The following is an 18,867-nucleotide window of genomic DNA, read 5'->3' on the forward strand; positions in this document are numbered from 1 at the left end:
CATTTAGTATGTAAATTTTAAATCCAGTACTTATAATTAATCAACTTTGTACAAAGACACTTTTATCAATCATATTGTTACATCATAACCACAATAAAACCCAAATCAGGAAACAGGATCATCAGTGGAGTGCATCACTCAGCATTGAAAGCATGTTTATTACAAACACCAACATACAGCCAGAATAGAACTGACTTCCTGGATGGAGAGCACTACTATTTATACAGACAGTGAATATTCCAGAATACGCAAACATTTCAAACAAATGAAATTTCAATAACCTTCCACAAATGATATGTACCAAAATAACAAATAATTGTCAGTGATCAGATCTGAAGTGGTGGCCTGGAGCAAGCCAACCAGTGACACCAACTGCTACACCACAATGCATGCAGCACAGCTCATGGCACTGCTCCCACTCCTATTGAAACAGTGACCTGCTGTTTCAGAAATTCTCATTGAAGCATCCTGTATCTAGGCCTTGTCAGTGTCAGTAGTCCTCTATATGACAGCGGTGGCAGATCCTCACACACTGGTCATGTTGTCACATCCTCTGCAATGTGACAGTGAAGCAGTCTTGAATTTCCTTGATGGAGAAGTGACAGTCATCAGTCTGTGCCTCAGTATTGTAGTAAGGCCTCATGCATAGGACATGAATGATGTCACATCAGTTTTGTCTTCTTGATGTGGGCTTGTAATCCCATCTTTGTATGTGACAGTCAACAAGCAATGAGGAAAATGATACAGCCCTAGCACTTTACTGACTTCTTCAGTAGTTCCACTTTCCGCAGAGATGCAAAAAACCATACCCAGTCTCCCAGGCTGTATCTGACTGACCATTGCTTGGTATTATAGTCCTCACAGTCTTCCTTCTGGGTGTCTAGGCCCCATATGCAAGCCTGCTGCCTTGATTCTTTGGTCCTGGTGATATGGTGTTTCATGTATTCATAGTGAGTATTGTCCAGTTTAAATAGGAATAGTGTATCCATTGTCATTTTGGCCTTAAAACCATGGTGCAGAAAGAACAGTATGAAGGCTGTAGTGTCATGCTTTGCTGTGTTGTGTTTGAGTATCACAACAGGTTGTATTGTATACCAACCACCCTGTTTAGCATCAGTGCATACTGAGAGCATAACTGCTAAGGTCTTACTAAACTTTTCTGCGAAGCCATTCCTCCATGAGAGCCTGGCAATTGTCATCTCATGGGTGATGACACAACATGATATTGCCTCTGATACTAGCTTTAAGTAGAAAGCTTTTCCACAGTCAAAGATCACCATACAAGGTGCTTTGTGCTTCAAAAATGATGTCTTCTACATGGAACGTAGCAAATTCTTGGACCTTCACAGTTGACACACATTTTGTGACATCATAGCAGGTGAGTTAGTTTGTACAGGCTATCATTAATCAATTTCCATTTGTTGACTTCAAATTTCCCAAAGAGGTTGATTTCTATTTGGCTGAGTGGTGCAAAATTGGTATCAGATGCCATGGAGATAATTATGGTATACACTTCTATCACTGATATTCCTTACACACAGTGTCTAACGAATTAGTAGAGGTCTGACCAGTGATACCTGCATCTGATTCTATCTAAAATCTTCATCTGTCCCAGTTAGCCACATGTTGGAGCATGATGGAAAGCCGGCCGGAGTGGCGCTTCAGTCTGGAATCGCAAAACTGCTGCGGTCGCAGGTTCGAATCCTGCCTCGGGCATGGATCTGTGTGACATCCTTAGGTTAGTTAGGTTTAAGTAGTTCTAAGTTATAGGGGACTGATGACCTCAGATGTTAAGTCCCATAGTGCTCAGAGCCATTTGAACCATGATGAAAAACTTTAGGACAGCTGACCATAGATGAACTGGGATGATGAACAACTTACCCATCCCACTGGATCATAATTTCTCCTATACAATGTTCTTTCTATAAACTGGAATTCTTGTTTGGTTGGTTTCTTATTCTTCAATGCTTCGGTAGTTTACAGTAATGTTGTATCTTCCCTCTATTCAGCAGAAATACCATTTAATGTAACACTCACTGAGATTTTGTCCATGCTGCTGTGTTTCGATACATGACTCCTCAAAAACCAGGTAGTGTCATTGTGTAATCATCCATTTTTGCACAGCCCTACCACTGTGATGTTGTATTCCTAAAGTTTCTGTGCCCATCTCACCAGTCGACCCAAAGGATCATTCAGGCTTGTCAGCCCACATAAAGAATGGTGGTCCATCACAATGGTGAATAGTATACCAAATAAATATGACAGAAACTAGTTGATGACACAAAAAACTGTAAGGCACTCTTTTGCATTTGTAGAGTAGTTCTCTCAGACTTGGAGAGTCCTCAGGAAACATAAGATATCGTCCTTACAGTACCTTCCTGAATTTATATAAGAACCATACCTATCCATTAACTGCAAGTGGGTGTGAATTTCTATCTCAGCATTCTTGTAATGCAGTTCTAGGACTGGAAAAGATGTTAGTGTCTCTTTAAGGAGAAAGAAAAATCTGTTGTGCACCTCAATCCAGGAAAATTTGGCCTCTCCCTGCAGTAAGGGCCATGCCTTGGAAGTACAGAAAGCATTTATGAATCACCACTAGTACAATCACATTTTGAGAAAACTACTCACATCAAAAATGTGCCTAGGTTTCAGAAAAGCTGTGACTACTATTGTTTTCTCAGGATTAGAATGGACACCATGCCATTCAGTGGGTGCACCAAGATTTTTAATTCTTGTATGGTGAAGAGGCACTTTTCCAGATTTAGGCAAAGGAGTGTTATGTGTATACATTTCAGCCTGGTTGTCAGGCAACTTAGATGTTCTTCAAATGTCTTCAAAAAAATTAAAATAACATACATATAGCATAGTCACACTGTCCATTTAAAGTGTAGAAGCAAACTGTCCATCATATGCTTGAACATGACTGGGGCATCACATAGTGCAAGTGGCATAGGTTTGCAGTCATAGAGGCCATCAGGATTTACTGAGCTAGTATTTTCCTAGCCAGCCTCATCAGTCTTCATTTTCAAGTAGGTTGTCTGCATATCCATAGCTGAACTGGTTTCCTCAACCATTATATTGTGTCATCAAAGTGCGGCAATGGGTAGACATATTTTTTTGCAATTTTATTCAGCATTGGTAGTAGATCCAGAAATGCCATGTGCCAGTCTTCTTCTTCACAAGGACCACAGAACAGGACCAAATACTCTCTGAAGGATTAATGATGCCATTTTGCAGCATCTCCACCAGTTCCTCTTGGATTATCAGATTATCCATCATTCAGCCAGCAACACCTTATACGAGTGACAGATAACTGGTGGATGTACCACAGGGCTGATACAATGTTTTACCATGGGCCACTTGGTCTGTATTTTCTCCACTTCAAACTTGAAAACATCTGATAATTGGCACAGAACAACTAACACTTGCTGACATTGTTCCTCTATCAGACCAGATCTTATTGGCCATTTATAGTAACTTCCTCCTCTACCTTGCCTGTAGTGGTAGCTGGGAATGATGCCATTGATGATGCCATTAAGCTGCCCTTTGTGGACTGGGTTGTCTGTCCATAGGTATTAGCTGTGGCTGCTCATGACAGTTAGTGTTCCAAAGTTCTCCTTGAACACATACACTGCATTTGATCATTATTTGCACATATATTTGTTTTGTGAGCCCTATCAGGTTTTCGCAGTTGACAGAACTTCACATTTGCAGCTTTCAGTACAATAGCTTTTGTGTCACCAATCATAGCCTTTTTTAGTTGGCAGCAATAGGCATTCAACATTACAGAAAAGGCAGATTGATCATTGATGATAACATCAATGAGATTTCCCTACATCTTCATGACTGTCATCCATGGAGGACTTTCATCTCCTTAGATGTCTTGCTTAGCTTTCCTGAATTTGGCAGCTAGGTACCAACGTAGGTAACAGTGAATGACTAGCGCATATTGGGGAGCAACCTCATCCTGGGTACAGTAATGAGGTTTATCCAACAGATTGACTATAATCATTTGCAGTTGATGGGTTTGAATAGAATGGTGTACAACATCTCCAGGTTGAAGTGGAAACTGTTGTGCTGTACAAAAATACGCTCACAAGCACAACAGTGGGTTGTTTGGTTTGCTCCAGGAAGAGACTCAGTTGAACTACAATATGTAAAATATTAGTTCACTTTATTACAATATAGATATGAAGATTTAATCAACTTTGTACAATCCATTTCCACAGAAATGTTCTGAGTATTTACAACTGACTCTGAATGTTAAATTATCCTTTGATGCAGTCAAATTTACAAGACTCTTCACTTGAAGTACAACTGACATGACGTTCACTGTAATTTCTGTCTATGACATTTAATACATTGGTGGTCTGTCTAAGACAATGCTGTCATTTTGATCATTGACTGCACACTGGGCCAAGCATTCCTCTGCTCAGCTCTAAGTAGACCAGCAGTTGTGTCTGCATAGCAGAGCTCTAGAAAGTGTGGCTACACTGGTATTGCTCATTTGTCAGTGCAGGATGCAGCAGCTATACTGTTCTGTGCTTTTGGTGTGAACCTTGCTTTGGCATCCCATTCTTTGGACAACACCACAAAAATATACAGATGTGTTGTCCTCAGTCATCCAAGTGTCATGTCTTCTGTGGAGCATTATACTTGGTGGGGGACTCAGGTGTACCTGTGTCAATCAGGTGCTGGGTTGTCATTTGATGTCTGCGGCATAAGTACGATTGGCCGAGTCCATTCTTCTTGGTATTTTTATCTGATATTTTACGTTGGTAATAAAGATTGATACATATCTTCTTCAACATTATGTATTACTTCCTGAAGTATGGGGTCAATATTCATGGCTGCTATTTCATGCTTACTTGATGTGGCAGTTCTGGCTATCTTATAACACTGTATATCTTCTCTCACTGCCTGGCATATAAGAAGGGTTTGGTCATATTGGTCTTCCATAACTGTCATAGGGGCCATGTTCATGAGTCAGTCATACCACTTTAATCTGACTCTTTTTCTAATGTGTTTCCTCAGTGCATGGGCACCACTTGATGAATTTCTCTGTTGTTGTGACAGTCTTGATTGGAAGAGCTTGGCGCACATCTTCTGTGACTTTGTTAATCAAGTGTCGATGTAGGTAATGGCTTTTACATTGCCTAATTCGAGCCAAAGTGATGCAGATGTTTCAAAGTATCTGATGTCTCCACCAAAGAATGTCACATCATGACAAGAATCAAGTCCAAATCCAAAAGCAGGCTCACCAATCAATTATAACACTTAGCATTGAAGGAACTTTTATTATGAACACCAATGCACAAACAGAACAGAACTGAATTGACTTCCTAGACAGAGAGTGCGTTATTTATGTTTTTATATTCCAGAATACACAAACATTAAATATTAAGAAATTTAAAGAACCATCTAGAAGTGATAAATAATGCTTATCACTATGCCACAGTACATACAGCACAGCTCATCAAAATATTTTGATACAATATGTCTTTAGTTTTCTTGGTGAAAGCATTCATTGGTTGTTAACTCTTACAAATCAAAGCTAAAGACCAAAAGAAATTAATTTTTCTTGCTATATTTTCTTTTCTTTAAGTTGAAAACTGTTAGCAGTTCTGAAAATCCATTTCTAATGACCTTATTGTCAACTGGATATTAAGCTCTAATAATATGGTCCTCAATCTTAAGGACTTTTTTAGCAACAAAAGTCAGTAAATGTATCAATACAACCTATGATCTCTGGCCATATTTTATCATAAGAGCACTTGAAAAATAAGCCTTGTATTGATATGATTCTGGACAAACCTAAAGCGATCCTGTAATGTCTGTGATTTACTACGTTCCCGTTTCTTAGTTGATGGAAGAGGTGCTGCTTCTTGATCAGCTGGTATAGGTGGTAATTTGCGTCTCATTCTCAATGATTTCTGAGAATCTGTTTCACTCATTGTATCTGAAGAATCACCACCACCATCCCTTGGGCCCCGTGGAGTGCCAACAGGTGTGCTTTGAGGCGTCCCCATTGGTGTCACTGTTCAATGGAGAAGATTCAGAAAACTTAATGTATAGTACAAATGTATATGGAAATAGTCAAAATGGTCTATCATGTGAAACACATCAGAAATATTTTAAGTAAATATTTCATGCGATACATAAATTCAAAGTAAATAATGAGTGCTGTAAACACTTTAACTGTACAGGTTTGTATGTGTGTTTGGGGGCTGGGGGGATGGAGGGGGGGGGGGGTGGAGATGGTTCTCTAGGTAAAAAAAAAAAAAAAAAAAAAAATCATGTATTTCCTCATCTACCAGAGAGGGCTATCTAACATATTTGGATGAAATGAATTTTTGGGGAGTTTGGACAACTCATGCTTCCTATTCTCGTGTGTTAAAATGTATGGTGAGTGAATATTCCAACTGTTGTCTTGCTATCTACTGATGTTTGTACAGACTTAAAGAGACTGGATTAAAAATTTTGTTGGTGTTAACAGAATAATGCTTTTAACTCTTTGTTTGTAGTTTTTAATATGAAAATGCACTTGAAGAAAGGCATTTTCCTGTGTGGGCTGTTCTTTTATTTTGAAAAACGAATATTTAAAGTACAACAGCAATGGAAATTTCTGGATTGAATAATATGTAAAATTAATGAAAGACAACCACTCCCCTGTAGCTGACATGTGTAATGCATAGAAACATGCAACAGAAAACAATATTTACACTAGCTATCACATTCTTACTTTTTCCCTAGTAGAAGTACACACTTTTCCACGCAAAATCACACAAATAGCCAAATGCAGAAATCTGTGGATGTGGTAGGGAAGGATACATGAGATGACAAGGGGGTAGGAGGATAGTGTGAGGCAGATCTTTTGACGTATGACTCAGTGACTGTACAGCAAGACAGGAGTGCAGAGGGTAGATCATATAAGAGGTAGATAGTGGGAGAGGGGGCAAAACAAAGGGAGAAATGGAGGGGCAGGTTGTGATGGGGTAGACAGGGGGGGAGAGGAAGGGAGAGGAGTGGGAAAGAGGGGAGGGGGGGGGGAGAGAGAGAAAGAGAGAGAGAGAGAGAGAGAGAGAGAGAGAGAGAGAGAGAGAGAGAGAGAGAGAGAGAGAGAGAGAGAGAGAGGGAGAGGGAGGGAGAGGGAGACAGAGAGAGAGAGAGAGAATCCTTACATGGGGGAGGGGGGGGGGGGGGGGGGAGGAGGTAAGGCAGTGGTAAACAGGTTAGTGGAGGTTTAGGCCAGGGGATTTGTGAGGGTGGAGGATATGCTGAAGACACAATTCCCATCTGTTTAGTTCAGAGAAACTGGTGCTAGCAGGGAGTACCCAAATGGTTCATTTAGTGAAGCAGCTGATGAAGACATATTTTTTACGGTACAAAGCATTTTTGGCAACTGGATGGAAAGTTTTGTTTGCCACAGTTTGAATGTGGCCATTCATGTAAGTATACAGTTGGTTACTTGTCATGCCCACATAGAGTTCTGCACTGTAATTGCAGCATAGCTGATATGTAATAAGACTGTTTTCACACAAGGTCCTGCCTCTTATAGGGTAGGAAATTCTTGTGACAAGTCCTAAACCTGGGTCGACCACAATGGAATGATGCATGGGGTACAGTATTGAGAACAAGATTGGAATAGGAATGGACAACTATATTCTGTAGATTGGGTGGGTTGCAGAACACAACTTTGGGTGGTGTGGGCAGGATTTTGGGTAGGATATTCCTCATCTCAAGGCACAATGAGAGATACTTGAAATTCTGATTAAGAATGTGGTTGAGCCTTTCAACATCGGGGGGATTAGGACTGCTCAGAGGAGTGCTGGCTGGTGACTGGTTAAAAGTTTTTTTAGTGTGGGAGGAGGAAGTGGCATGGAAGATCTATTTATGGATGAACTGGAATAGGATACTATCTGTCAATAAAAGCTCTGGTAAGGTTACTGTTATATTTCACAGAACTATGGATGCAGTGTCCATGGGTGGTAAGGCCATAAGGAAGAGACTTTTCAACATGGAGTGGGTGGCAACTGTCAAAGTGGAGGTAGTATCGCTAGTTAGTGCACTTGATATAAACAGACATATTTATGAAGCCATCAGAGGTGGAGATTGAGATCTAGGAAGGTGGCTCATTGAGTTGAGAAGGGCCAGGTGAAACAGATTTGGGAGTAGGTGTTGAAGCTATGGACAAAAGTGGAAAGGTTATCCCTTTCATGAGTACAGATCATGAAAATCTTATCAGTGAATCTGAAGCAGACAAGAGGTTTCAGTTATTGACTGGTTAGGAAGGTTTCCTCCAGAAAACCTATAAATAACTTAGTGCATGAGAGTGCCATGTGCCTGCCCATGGTAGTAACACAGAAACGTTTATTGATTTGGACCTGAAAAATAAAAAGTTGTTGGTCTGGATGTGGTTGACCAGGAGGATTAGGAAAAAGGTGGTGGGTTTGGTATTAGGAGGACATTGGGAAAGGTAATGTTACATTCCACAAAAGTTAAGGATGAATTGTTAAAGATCCCATACAGGCTGCAACTTCAGATTAGAAGTCAATATACACCAAATAATGATGTGAATGTCTCCCAAACTGAAAACACCATACTCTGAAGCCAATGATCATAACAGAACTAAGACACACAGTCAGTAAACTAAAAATTACAACCTCCTGTGGTCCTGATGGTTTCACACATCATGTCTTTAAACAACAATTAAGTAAAATATACTCTCAGCTAACTGATATAATCAATGTACCCAGCAAACCAAAACAATCAGTACTAAAGCTATTGTACAAAGAGGATGACACGACAGGAATAGAAAAATATAGCCAGTGTCAATACTATTTATCTTTCTTAAAATTGTTGGACAATTTGTGCATGAAACGTTATCTGACATTTTGAATAAAAAAGAAATACTAATCTAATGATCAAAATTGTTGCAGCGAAAACAAATCCACTGAAACATATTTGATATGTTCTGTCAGAATCTGCTATTTAGAAAAATATACAAATACAGGGTGTACATAAAGTCCAGGAACACTTTCAATTATTTTTTGCACATGATCTAAACATTGTACAGATGCCATACATATTGGGTTTTGAAGAGAAACTCTGAAAGTTTTTTTCACAAACATTTCAAGTTCACAGGATGCACAGCGCACTGATTTCTTTGAACTCCTTATGAATGTCTCTCGTACATGCTCCACATTCACTTCGCTCACACTGGGATGTCCGCTTCTCTTTGCTGGGTACAAGCAACTCATCATAAGAAATTTGTTGGGCCAGTGGTAAATGGCCTTTCTTGTTGGTGGCTTCTTACTGTACTTGGTTCTAAACATCTATTGAACAGCTGTAGTACACTCTAACACACAGAAAGCTGACTCCGCACCTGAACTTGCCATGTTTGCGACTAGCACTGACTATCAGCAAATTACCGAACTATGCTGTGGCAGTATACATGAAACAAATATTTCAGGGTTTCTCTTCAAAATGACATATGTATGATCTCTGTACAATGTTTGGTCCATGTCCAATAAATAATTGAAAGTGTTACTGGACTTTATGTACACCCTGTATAATATCTGGGGAGTTGTCTACAACTGGTTTAAATCATATATTGCTGGCAAATAATTGATTATAGGAATATGTCATGAAACTAAAAGTTACTGTACAGAACATAGGAAAGCTAGTTATGGAGTAACTCAAACCACTGTGTTAGGCCCTTTGTTATTCTTGATTTTTGTAAACAAGTGACCATACCAATTGTCAGAAGAAGGACCACTAGAATGGTAACTGTAATAAAAATTCAAAGTATATTGACATACACTACCATTTCAAGAATGAATGTTATATGAATGTAATTATGGTACATATATATCTGTAAAACAATACAGAAACAAAGTAGTAGGCATTTTTACCAAATTTTTGAACATGGGTAAATTTGTAAAATTTTGAGAAATGTTGTATGCAATTTGAGTGTGATGTACATGTAAGTAGGCATGTTGGAATGTGATACATTTATACTGATAGTACCAACAGTGTCAAGAGGACTCTCAACAATGAGTATATATGTACTGGTATGTAAATGGTCAGTTAGTTCTGTGCCATGTGTGTGTTCACCACGTAAACTGAGATGTGCATTGTATTTTACTTTTGTTGGTAAATATTCTTAACACTTCAGTTACAGAATTGTGTGGTGAGTAAAATGCTATACATTCTTAGAACTAAATATACACAGTGAACATTAATAAAACCAACAAACTGCAGGGACAGATTCCTGACTGGAAACTGAGGGGAAAAGGTTCTATGAGGATGTGTCTGGAAATGGATAGTGAGTGTGCAACAACAACGAATTGCTCCAGAGCACAGTTCAGAGCTGCATCACATACACATCACAACAGATGTTCAAAGTGGCCTCCATGGGATGCAGTGCATGCATTAACATATTACGTCATAGATTGTCACACTCTTTTGCATGTTCTGGCCTCTCTCTGAATGGTGTCATGAGTGTTGTGAACACAGTGTTGAAGCAACTGCATATTAGGAACTGATTCAGCATACACAACACTTTTCAGATGCTCCCAGAGGTAAAAATCCAGGGGTTTTAAGTCCAGTGATCTAGCAGGCCATGCCACAGGGCCTCTGTGTCCCATCCAGCATTCAGAGAAGATGTCAGCGAACTATAATGTGGAAATGGGGCATCATGCAGAAACCACATAACCTGTTGTATTGCCAAAGGTGCATTCTCAAGCAGACCAGTCAGAGTATTCCTCAAGAACACCAGGTACATTGTGGAATAATCACTGGTCCATGTATGTGGTCATCACATTAATGCTGAACTGATGCTAATGAGACACCTCAACCTTTCCATGAGAATTGTCTGTAGCCCACAGATGATAATTATGCAGATTGATGATGCCAGTTCTGGTAAACGATGTTTCATTGGTAAAGATGACTGATGATAGCTATCCTATAATTGTAATTTTCTAGTGCATTCTCAAGCAGACCAGTCAGAGTATTCCTCAAGAACACCAGGTACATTGTGGAATAATCACTGGTCCATGTATGTGGTCATCACATTAATGCTAAACTGATGCTAATGAGACACCTCAACCTTTCCATGAGAATTGTCTGTAGCCCACAGATGATGATTATGTAGATTGATGATGCCAGTTCTGGTAAACGATGGTTCATTGGTAAAGATTACTGATGATAGCTATCCTATAATCGTGATTTTCTAGTGCAAAAACCATTGACAAAATCCTTTCCATAGAGGGAAATCTGCAGGTGATAATACTTGCATTTGTTGCAAGTGATAGGGATAACAACAGTTGTTACACAGCATACACATAATCACACTTTAGCTTACACTATGTTGGTGGGCTGTTTGCCCAGAAATTTTACTAGGGTTCATCTCTCTGTATCCTGTATAAACACAGTCCACTGCTCCCCTGCATGTTCATCTGTCTGAAAGGACCCATGATCACACAAACGCCCAAAAAGAGCTTGAAATGTTTTTTGGGATGGTTGGTGTCTGTGAGGGTACTTATTTCGGCATAGTTGTGCTGCCTGTTGACCATTTCCATGTTCTTGTTCATACACAAACACTATCTCAGCTTGTTCCTGATATGAATACTGAACCATTCTGCTGCTTACAGTATGCTGTGTCAATTACACAGCCTGAAATGCACAAGGAACACATGGCATGTGGTCAGATGAACTTTCATTCATCTGCACCATCTACCATGGCAACAATGTGTTTCTGGACACATGTTCACATGACCTTATTCACTCTATTTCCAGCCAGGAATACCTCCTTGCAGTTTATCAGTTTTATTTATGTCTACCCTGTATAACACGTGGACAATTAAGTCATACTTCATTGGCCATACACCATTTCAGACCTACAAACAGAAGGTCTTTTACCATAGAATAAATGATACTTTGTTTCTGATAATACTTCTGCTTGAGTTGATATTGCTGACTGATTATTAATGTGTTGTAAAGTGCTAATGTAACAGATAGATGATTAAATGCAGTATTGATAAGATTTTCTTGATTGTAATTGTTCTAATATTCAATATAATATATGTTCGTAGGTACATGACCATGTTGTACCTTGAAATATATTTCGTATTTGGAAAAAATCTTAATTTTCTGAAGAAATATTTGTGATTTCAGAAAAAAACTACAGCACTTAAAAAGTGAATGCCGTCATTTAAAAATAAAATAGGTTAATATGGCTGGATGGAGGTGAAAGCCGGAAAAGTGTACCTTGGTGCACTCTCTCCCCTACTAAATTTACCACAATGACCTTATGCAATTGGTCAGTATGTGCATCATATGTATTACTTGAAAATGAGTGTTTCAACCAAAGTTAGTCAATAGTGTAGAACATGTAGGCTTCTTTCTGATCAGTACAGCCAGTAAAGGAACAATGACTTCTGCAATTAGGTGCTGGCTTTGTACAGGCTATGGATCACAGTTGAAAGAAATGCTTTACATGTGTTAAGAAACATCCCATATGTAATGCTGGAGTAATAAACAAGTGCTTGTTAACATTGTGTTCACATCATCATATATTTTTAACTCACCAGTGGCTGCATGAAGACTGCGTGTTGCCTGTTGACTTGAGACAAGGTGCGCCCCCATGGCAAACCGACCAGTGGGTTGGGTCTGGATTTGAGGCATGCTGCCAATCACAGGTTGACTGCTGGCTAGCGAACCCGCTAGCACCGACTGCGAACCAACTAAAATCTGTGACTGATTCAGATCCTTTCGATGTAACTGTAATTAAGGAATGAATTCATTTGTCTTCACTTGGAACTGCTGTAAAGTACACAAAAAGAAGGTAGCTTTTGGGATCAAACATATTGAGGTATGACACTGTGAAAAGTATGTGAAGGTAACAGTGTGGTTCACATTAAAAGTCACAGCAGAAGAATTATCAAATGGGCTTTGTTTCAGAATTGATGTTAAATAACGTAGGTCAGATGTGTGTGGAGACTCCGCAAGAAGCTTCTGTATCTAATGTACAAAACAAATACCAAGTCCCATTCATCTATTTGTGCTTGCTAACTTACTGTATGCAATTTTCAGAGGTGGACAATGTCTTTTCTTAGAATCATCAAAAGTTTGTGGTAATACTGGGAGTGAAACACTTATGGCATAGATTACTGTAGTACACCTACATCAATACTCTGGAAACCAATACAGAGTGAATCGAAAGAATACTTTTCATTACATCATATATTCTGTAAAGTTTATTTCTGCTAAACACCATAGACCGTAGGAAGAATGACTTAATATAAATCTCTGCATGTGATGTTAAATGGCTGCAGTAAGTGACAAATTTATTTTAATTTGTATTCTGCCCATAGAGACTTTGGTTTCAGATTCTTCATTGAACTTCACATATACACTGTTTTCTTAGCTATTACAGCTTCAAGTTATATATTCATGAAATGAATGTCTGGGTGGATACTAAGTGAAGCAGCAGGACCCAGAGAGAACTTTTATGTCCAGTGTCTGCAAGATGTAATCAGCACCCAAATGAGATTACCTCAGTAACTGGCTCAGCAGTGCCCTGTTGGCAAGTGGGATGCATCATCTCATGTTTTATACAAAACATTCATACCCTGGATGCAATAGGAAATTGTCATAGCCAAGTAATTTGTCAGCCTTGTCCTGTTTAGCTGCCAAGACTGAATGAAGGTGCTGCTGGTTGAAATGTGTGGTATGACCACTGCTCATGAAGTGAAGCTATCAACCAGATAGTAAGGGGTCAACTTTTTCCAGGACTTGGCAAATTTTATGTAATTCCTAATTTTGTGACTGGATGCTCTTCTTGGCATCACAGTTATCCAGGCAACCAAAAGGAGAGAAGTCACTTGTGTCGTCTGTATGTGAATCATTTAAAAAGTCTTCTATGTGCTATCATCTTTTAACTGCTTGCAACTTTATGGGAAACCACCTAGAATATCATTCAGGCTGATTGGGGGTCAGCACATGGTCATTAATCCACCACGTGGTCTCGACCTAGGTCTGGCACGCCTTCCCATCTTGCAAGCTAGCATGCTGTGTTTAAGCTATACAAGCAGGTCAATATTCTGATTTTGCATTTTGTGTCTAATGTTGCCATAACTTATGACATTAGTCTAAGATACAGTTCCCACTGAGGCAACATAATAAGTGATGCTGTACATGATGTGATGCATCACGCACTGGTGGTGCACATAGGAATATAATTGAAACAACTGAAATGGTTCACACAGGGATGACAACAATGCAACACTGATAGGTATTTCTACTGTACTGCCCTGTGCAACATGGCGTGTTGATTGCTCCACACAGCTGTGTCGTATGATACATGAGGAGGAGTGGGCAGAACAAAATTTCAAGTGATCAAGTGTATCTAAAAACATGTTTTATGTAACTGAAGTCCATTTACATCCATCTCTCTACTTGGTCTATATGTAAATTTTTACTTTTTACATAAAAAATTAAGAACTATGGATTTAGATTTGCATTACCACACCACAGCTTGATAATGAACTACTTTTTCTTTTATTACTGTCCGTAGTTACTGTAATCCTTTGAAAATAAGTGAAGCACAAGATTCAAGTTTACTGTCGAGAATGTAGTCTCTCACCAGTTTATATTTGGTGCAATTTTGGTCATACATTTCTCTATACAAAATCTAGTTAGCATACCGAAATTTTTTGCAATGCTGGAAGGAGAGCCATATCTCTTTCCATTCTTGAGTAAATAAGTGATATATTTTGGTGTCTGCCAATGATGAATTATGATGCACCACACTTGATGGTATAACTGCACAGTATGGGTAGTAATGACACAATTTTATTTTTTATGTTGTTTACAAAGTTGGTTACAGTCTCATTTTAAGGTAACATAGAATTATTTTCATACTGAAACCAGAGATTGGCAATTGCAGATCCAGTGACAGAGTTAGCTATATACTGCACCCATCAAATTTTCTTACTTGCTCAAATAGTTTCATTCACAAAACTATCATTAATGGTTTTTGTTCACATATTGTCAAACAAATCGTGTGTGTTTCAGCACGCAATGGAGCTGAAATTTGATTTGGATACTGATATAAGTGAAGAGCACTGTGTTCTAGATGTCACCAACTTGAAGACACTTTGATTGCCACAAACTTGGATGAAAGAAGAGGAAATGTGTCAGCAATAAGGAATAAAGATGCAAGTGACTGGTATGCACTGCAAAATCTCAGGTCTTACATAAGGCAGAGCATAATTTGTCATATGTATCTCCCCTTTATATGTACATTATGGTTAATTTAATTATTCTCTCTTGATTGTTACTTTTAGTAGTTGTGCCTGTAAGTTCTTCAGAAACATAATAACACAACCTGATCTGCTATTGATGGCTCTTTCTCATACTATCCAGCAGTCCATTTTAGGACAGTGTTTACAGAGCATGGTTTACTTAATGTTCTATTTTTATAGATGTAAGTGTCATTATTTCCAAAATCATAATTGGCCAAGGTGCTTTTATGGCTGAATTCAAGTGACGCAAAGAAACTGAAGATGTTATTGTCACTTGTTCACAAAACAAGCATGAGTACATTATCCTTTGTCATACCTAGCAAGAAATTACAATGCATGCTGCCACAGAGGCATTTGTGCTGTCTTGTTGCTTTGTTGTATCACCCCAATGGGAACACAAGCATCACATGGATAAGAATTATGTTGCATGACTTTTATTGGAATGTGTCATGTCATATATCGATATCACATCATTGGGAACTGCACCTAAGTAGAAACCCCTAGACAATGAGAGAAAATGTTTTGTCCAACAACGCTACCTTTAGTCAGTGGCACTCTTCACAGGTATTGCAGGCTATGTTCAGACACTCTGGCTGGACATCAGCATATGTTGATGTTCTGCAGGATTTGAGATATTTGCACAATACAGGAACAGGCAAAAGAGCTGGATAAGCAGAAGACTCAACACGACATGGAGCTTTGAAGACACCAACAAACTAAATGTTACTCATTATTATGCTCAAATACTTTCAGAGGGGAATACTTATGGTAAATGTGTATTCCTTGTAGCATAGGACGAAAGGCTTTTTACAACAATGAAGTTTTGCTGCTGGGCCTGATGCAAGGCAGTTCCATATTTGCTCAAGATTCTTCTCAGTGCAGTGACCTATCAGTGGGAGTCATTGCCCCAAATGCTTGAGAACTTGTGCAAGTGTGCCTGCCACCTTGACATAATGATTGTCTAACAACTCTTTCTTGCAGTGCTAAGTTGCTTGAAGCCACTAACAGATTGATCAGCACCTAGTAGTGATGTGCACTGACGTTTCCACACAAAAATCCATCTGACAGTGTTTTGTTATGAACACAATGGACATATTCTTCTTTAAATGTAATGTGTATTATAGAGATATTAACTGTGACAGAATGAAGTATTATGAAGGGTAGATGTGACCCAGTTATGGTCCAAAACAGATATAATCTTGTGGAAAATGATTTTAATATACTTGCGTCTATTTACATTCATGTATCTTGCCCACCTGATTCTTTTATTTTCTTATTAGTTCAAAATTCTGCATTCAGTGTAAATTTTAGTGTCAAAACTTTAGCCAATTAAGATAAACTAGGTTCTCAAGTCAAATACTAATGTATTAGTAATGAACTCATCATCATTAATGAACTTCCATTGTGGGACATGAAGATGGTTGGCTGCCACATATGGATGTGTGTTTGTTGTGCTCTATATTTCACATCATTTTTGTGAGGTATACAGAGGTTACAGTGTTCATCACCATAACATTAGTGTAAAAGGTGGTGAAATATCAGCTAAGTTACAATATCCGTGAAATTCACATGTTTATTTACTTTTACTTATCTATATAAGCTGACTCCCAGAATTTCCTTCCTCTTCAAGTAAAATCACATGTATCACTTAAATACATTTAGAAAATTTAGGTATGAAAACTTGATAAAAAATTTAAATGTGTCAAAATATATTGTGTAGTATTAACAGTGACTAGCAGAGGAGTTTGAGAACACCAGCCTTGCTCACAGAATTTCAATGAAGCTGTCAATCTACAGCATTGTTCTGATAACAGATTGTGTCTCCCTGATTCTGAACTGAGTGGAAGGCCTGAACCTGAGACTCTGGAGATTCTGTGCTAGACTGCACCTTCCTAGACTTGAGTAGAGTTTTGTAGGATCCCACTAAATGGGTCAGGTATGCAATACGTATCAGAGGCAGCTACCCAGGTATCTGACTGTGTGTGGGTTGCACACAAGATTTTTTTTTAGATTAGGTGACTCTCTATCCAATCCAGATAACAATAGCTGCAGGAAACCCAGAAGTATAAGTGTAAGATCCAAAGAAATGCTTCATGCAGACAAGAGCATTAAAATCCAAGTGGTTAACTGCCAAAGCATTCACAATAAAGTGATAAAATTTGAAGTGCTCCTAAAAAGCTAGGCAGAGAAAACTGTTTAAAACCTGAAGCTGATAGCAGTGAGATTTTTGGGGGAAAGTTAAGTGTGTATTGAAAGGACAGGCTAATCAAAAATGGAGATGGTGTATGTGTTCCAATAGACAAGAAACTCAAATCCACCAAGACAGAACCTGAAGCAACATGCGAGACCATACAGGCAAGACTCAGTATCAGCAGTGGGAATGAAATAGTAATTGGATCCTTCTATCACCAACCAGACTCACCTCATGATGTAACAGAAAACTTTAGAGAAAACCTTAGCTTGAATGTAAGTTCCCCAAGCATACTGCAATCATCAGTGGAGACTTTAATCAGCCAACAATCAATCGGGAAGATTATAGTTTTGTTATTGGTGGGCATGACATGACACCCTGTGAAATATTGCTAAATGCCTTCTCTGAAGACTACCTAGAATAAATAGTTAAGAACCCCATACAATGGAAATATATCTACTAGCAACACACAGGCCTGATGTCTTTGAGTAAAAACACATTAAAACTGGTCTTAGTCACTGTGAGGCAGTTACAGCAAAAATAATGAGTACTAAAACTCAGAGCACAACTAAAACAAGTGGAAAGGTTTATACATTCTGATAACTAGACAGAGAAACTATAGTATCATCCCTCAATGAGGAATTTGAAACACTCAGCACAGGACAGGAGCATGTGGAGGAACTATGGCTCAAGTTTAAAAGAATAGTTGGTTATGCACTGGGTATATGTACTCAATAGGACAGTTCCAACAAAAATACAACTCAGGTTAACTGGTGCAATTCTTGCAGTTCTTAGAACATTAGACAGGGAGGGGGTGAGAGATCACTCAGCAGATGACTATTGTGGACAGAGAAGATGTAAGAAGCTGGAGTGTGATCACTTTAAAAACTGCAAGTGTCTATTTAATATAGGTTGGAAAACATGGAATGTTTGGATACACACAAGAGTAAGTAGATGTAAAATATAGTCAGACAAACAGAATCAATAAGGAAATGAGCAACCTCCAGATCTGTCAGCAGGCTGATTAAATTAATGTAAAGATTATATAAACAACTATTGGACATGGATGCAATCTCAGAATATTTTTATGGGAATATAAGTAACACAAATCCTAGAGGAATATTGATTATGAGGTACAAGACTGATGCTGGAATTTGAAAGTGGGAATGAAAATAAGTGTGAAGGTTACAGAGACTGGTGAGAGATACATTTAATAGAAGCTGTGTGTGTGGTAGCGCCACTTATTCTAATGTTAGACATTCTGTTTGGCACCGAAGTTAATGATAAATGAAGGCTATGAAAATTGAGGAAGACAGTAACAATTGCTGTCTGCTTCCAAACAATACAAAAATGTTAAAGTTATGATTA

The 18,867-nt window shown here is 38.6% G+C and overlaps 1 protein-coding gene across 1 annotated transcript in view; it reads right to left on the reverse strand.

Annotated features, from left to right (window-relative positions):
• Positions 1-18,867, reverse strand: part of LOC124723098 (histone-lysine N-methyltransferase 2D-like) — a gene marked incomplete at its 5' end in the record, with an annotated part of 207,295 nt that overhangs the window by 152,234 nt on the left and 36,194 nt on the right. Inside the window, 2 exons of the mRNA XM_047248276.1 lie at positions 5,856-6,037; positions 12,591-12,783. Of these exons, the coding sequence (XP_047104232.1) occupies positions 5,856-6,037; positions 12,591-12,783 (375 nt within the window). The remainder of the gene's footprint in view (positions 1-5,855; positions 6,038-12,590; positions 12,784-18,867) is intronic.

The sequence above is a fragment of the Schistocerca piceifrons genome, chromosome X (assembly GCF_021461385.2).
Source record: "Schistocerca piceifrons isolate TAMUIC-IGC-003096 chromosome X, iqSchPice1.1, whole genome shotgun sequence".
NCBI classification, from domain to species: domain Eukaryota; kingdom Metazoa; phylum Arthropoda; class Insecta; order Orthoptera; family Acrididae; genus Schistocerca; species Schistocerca piceifrons.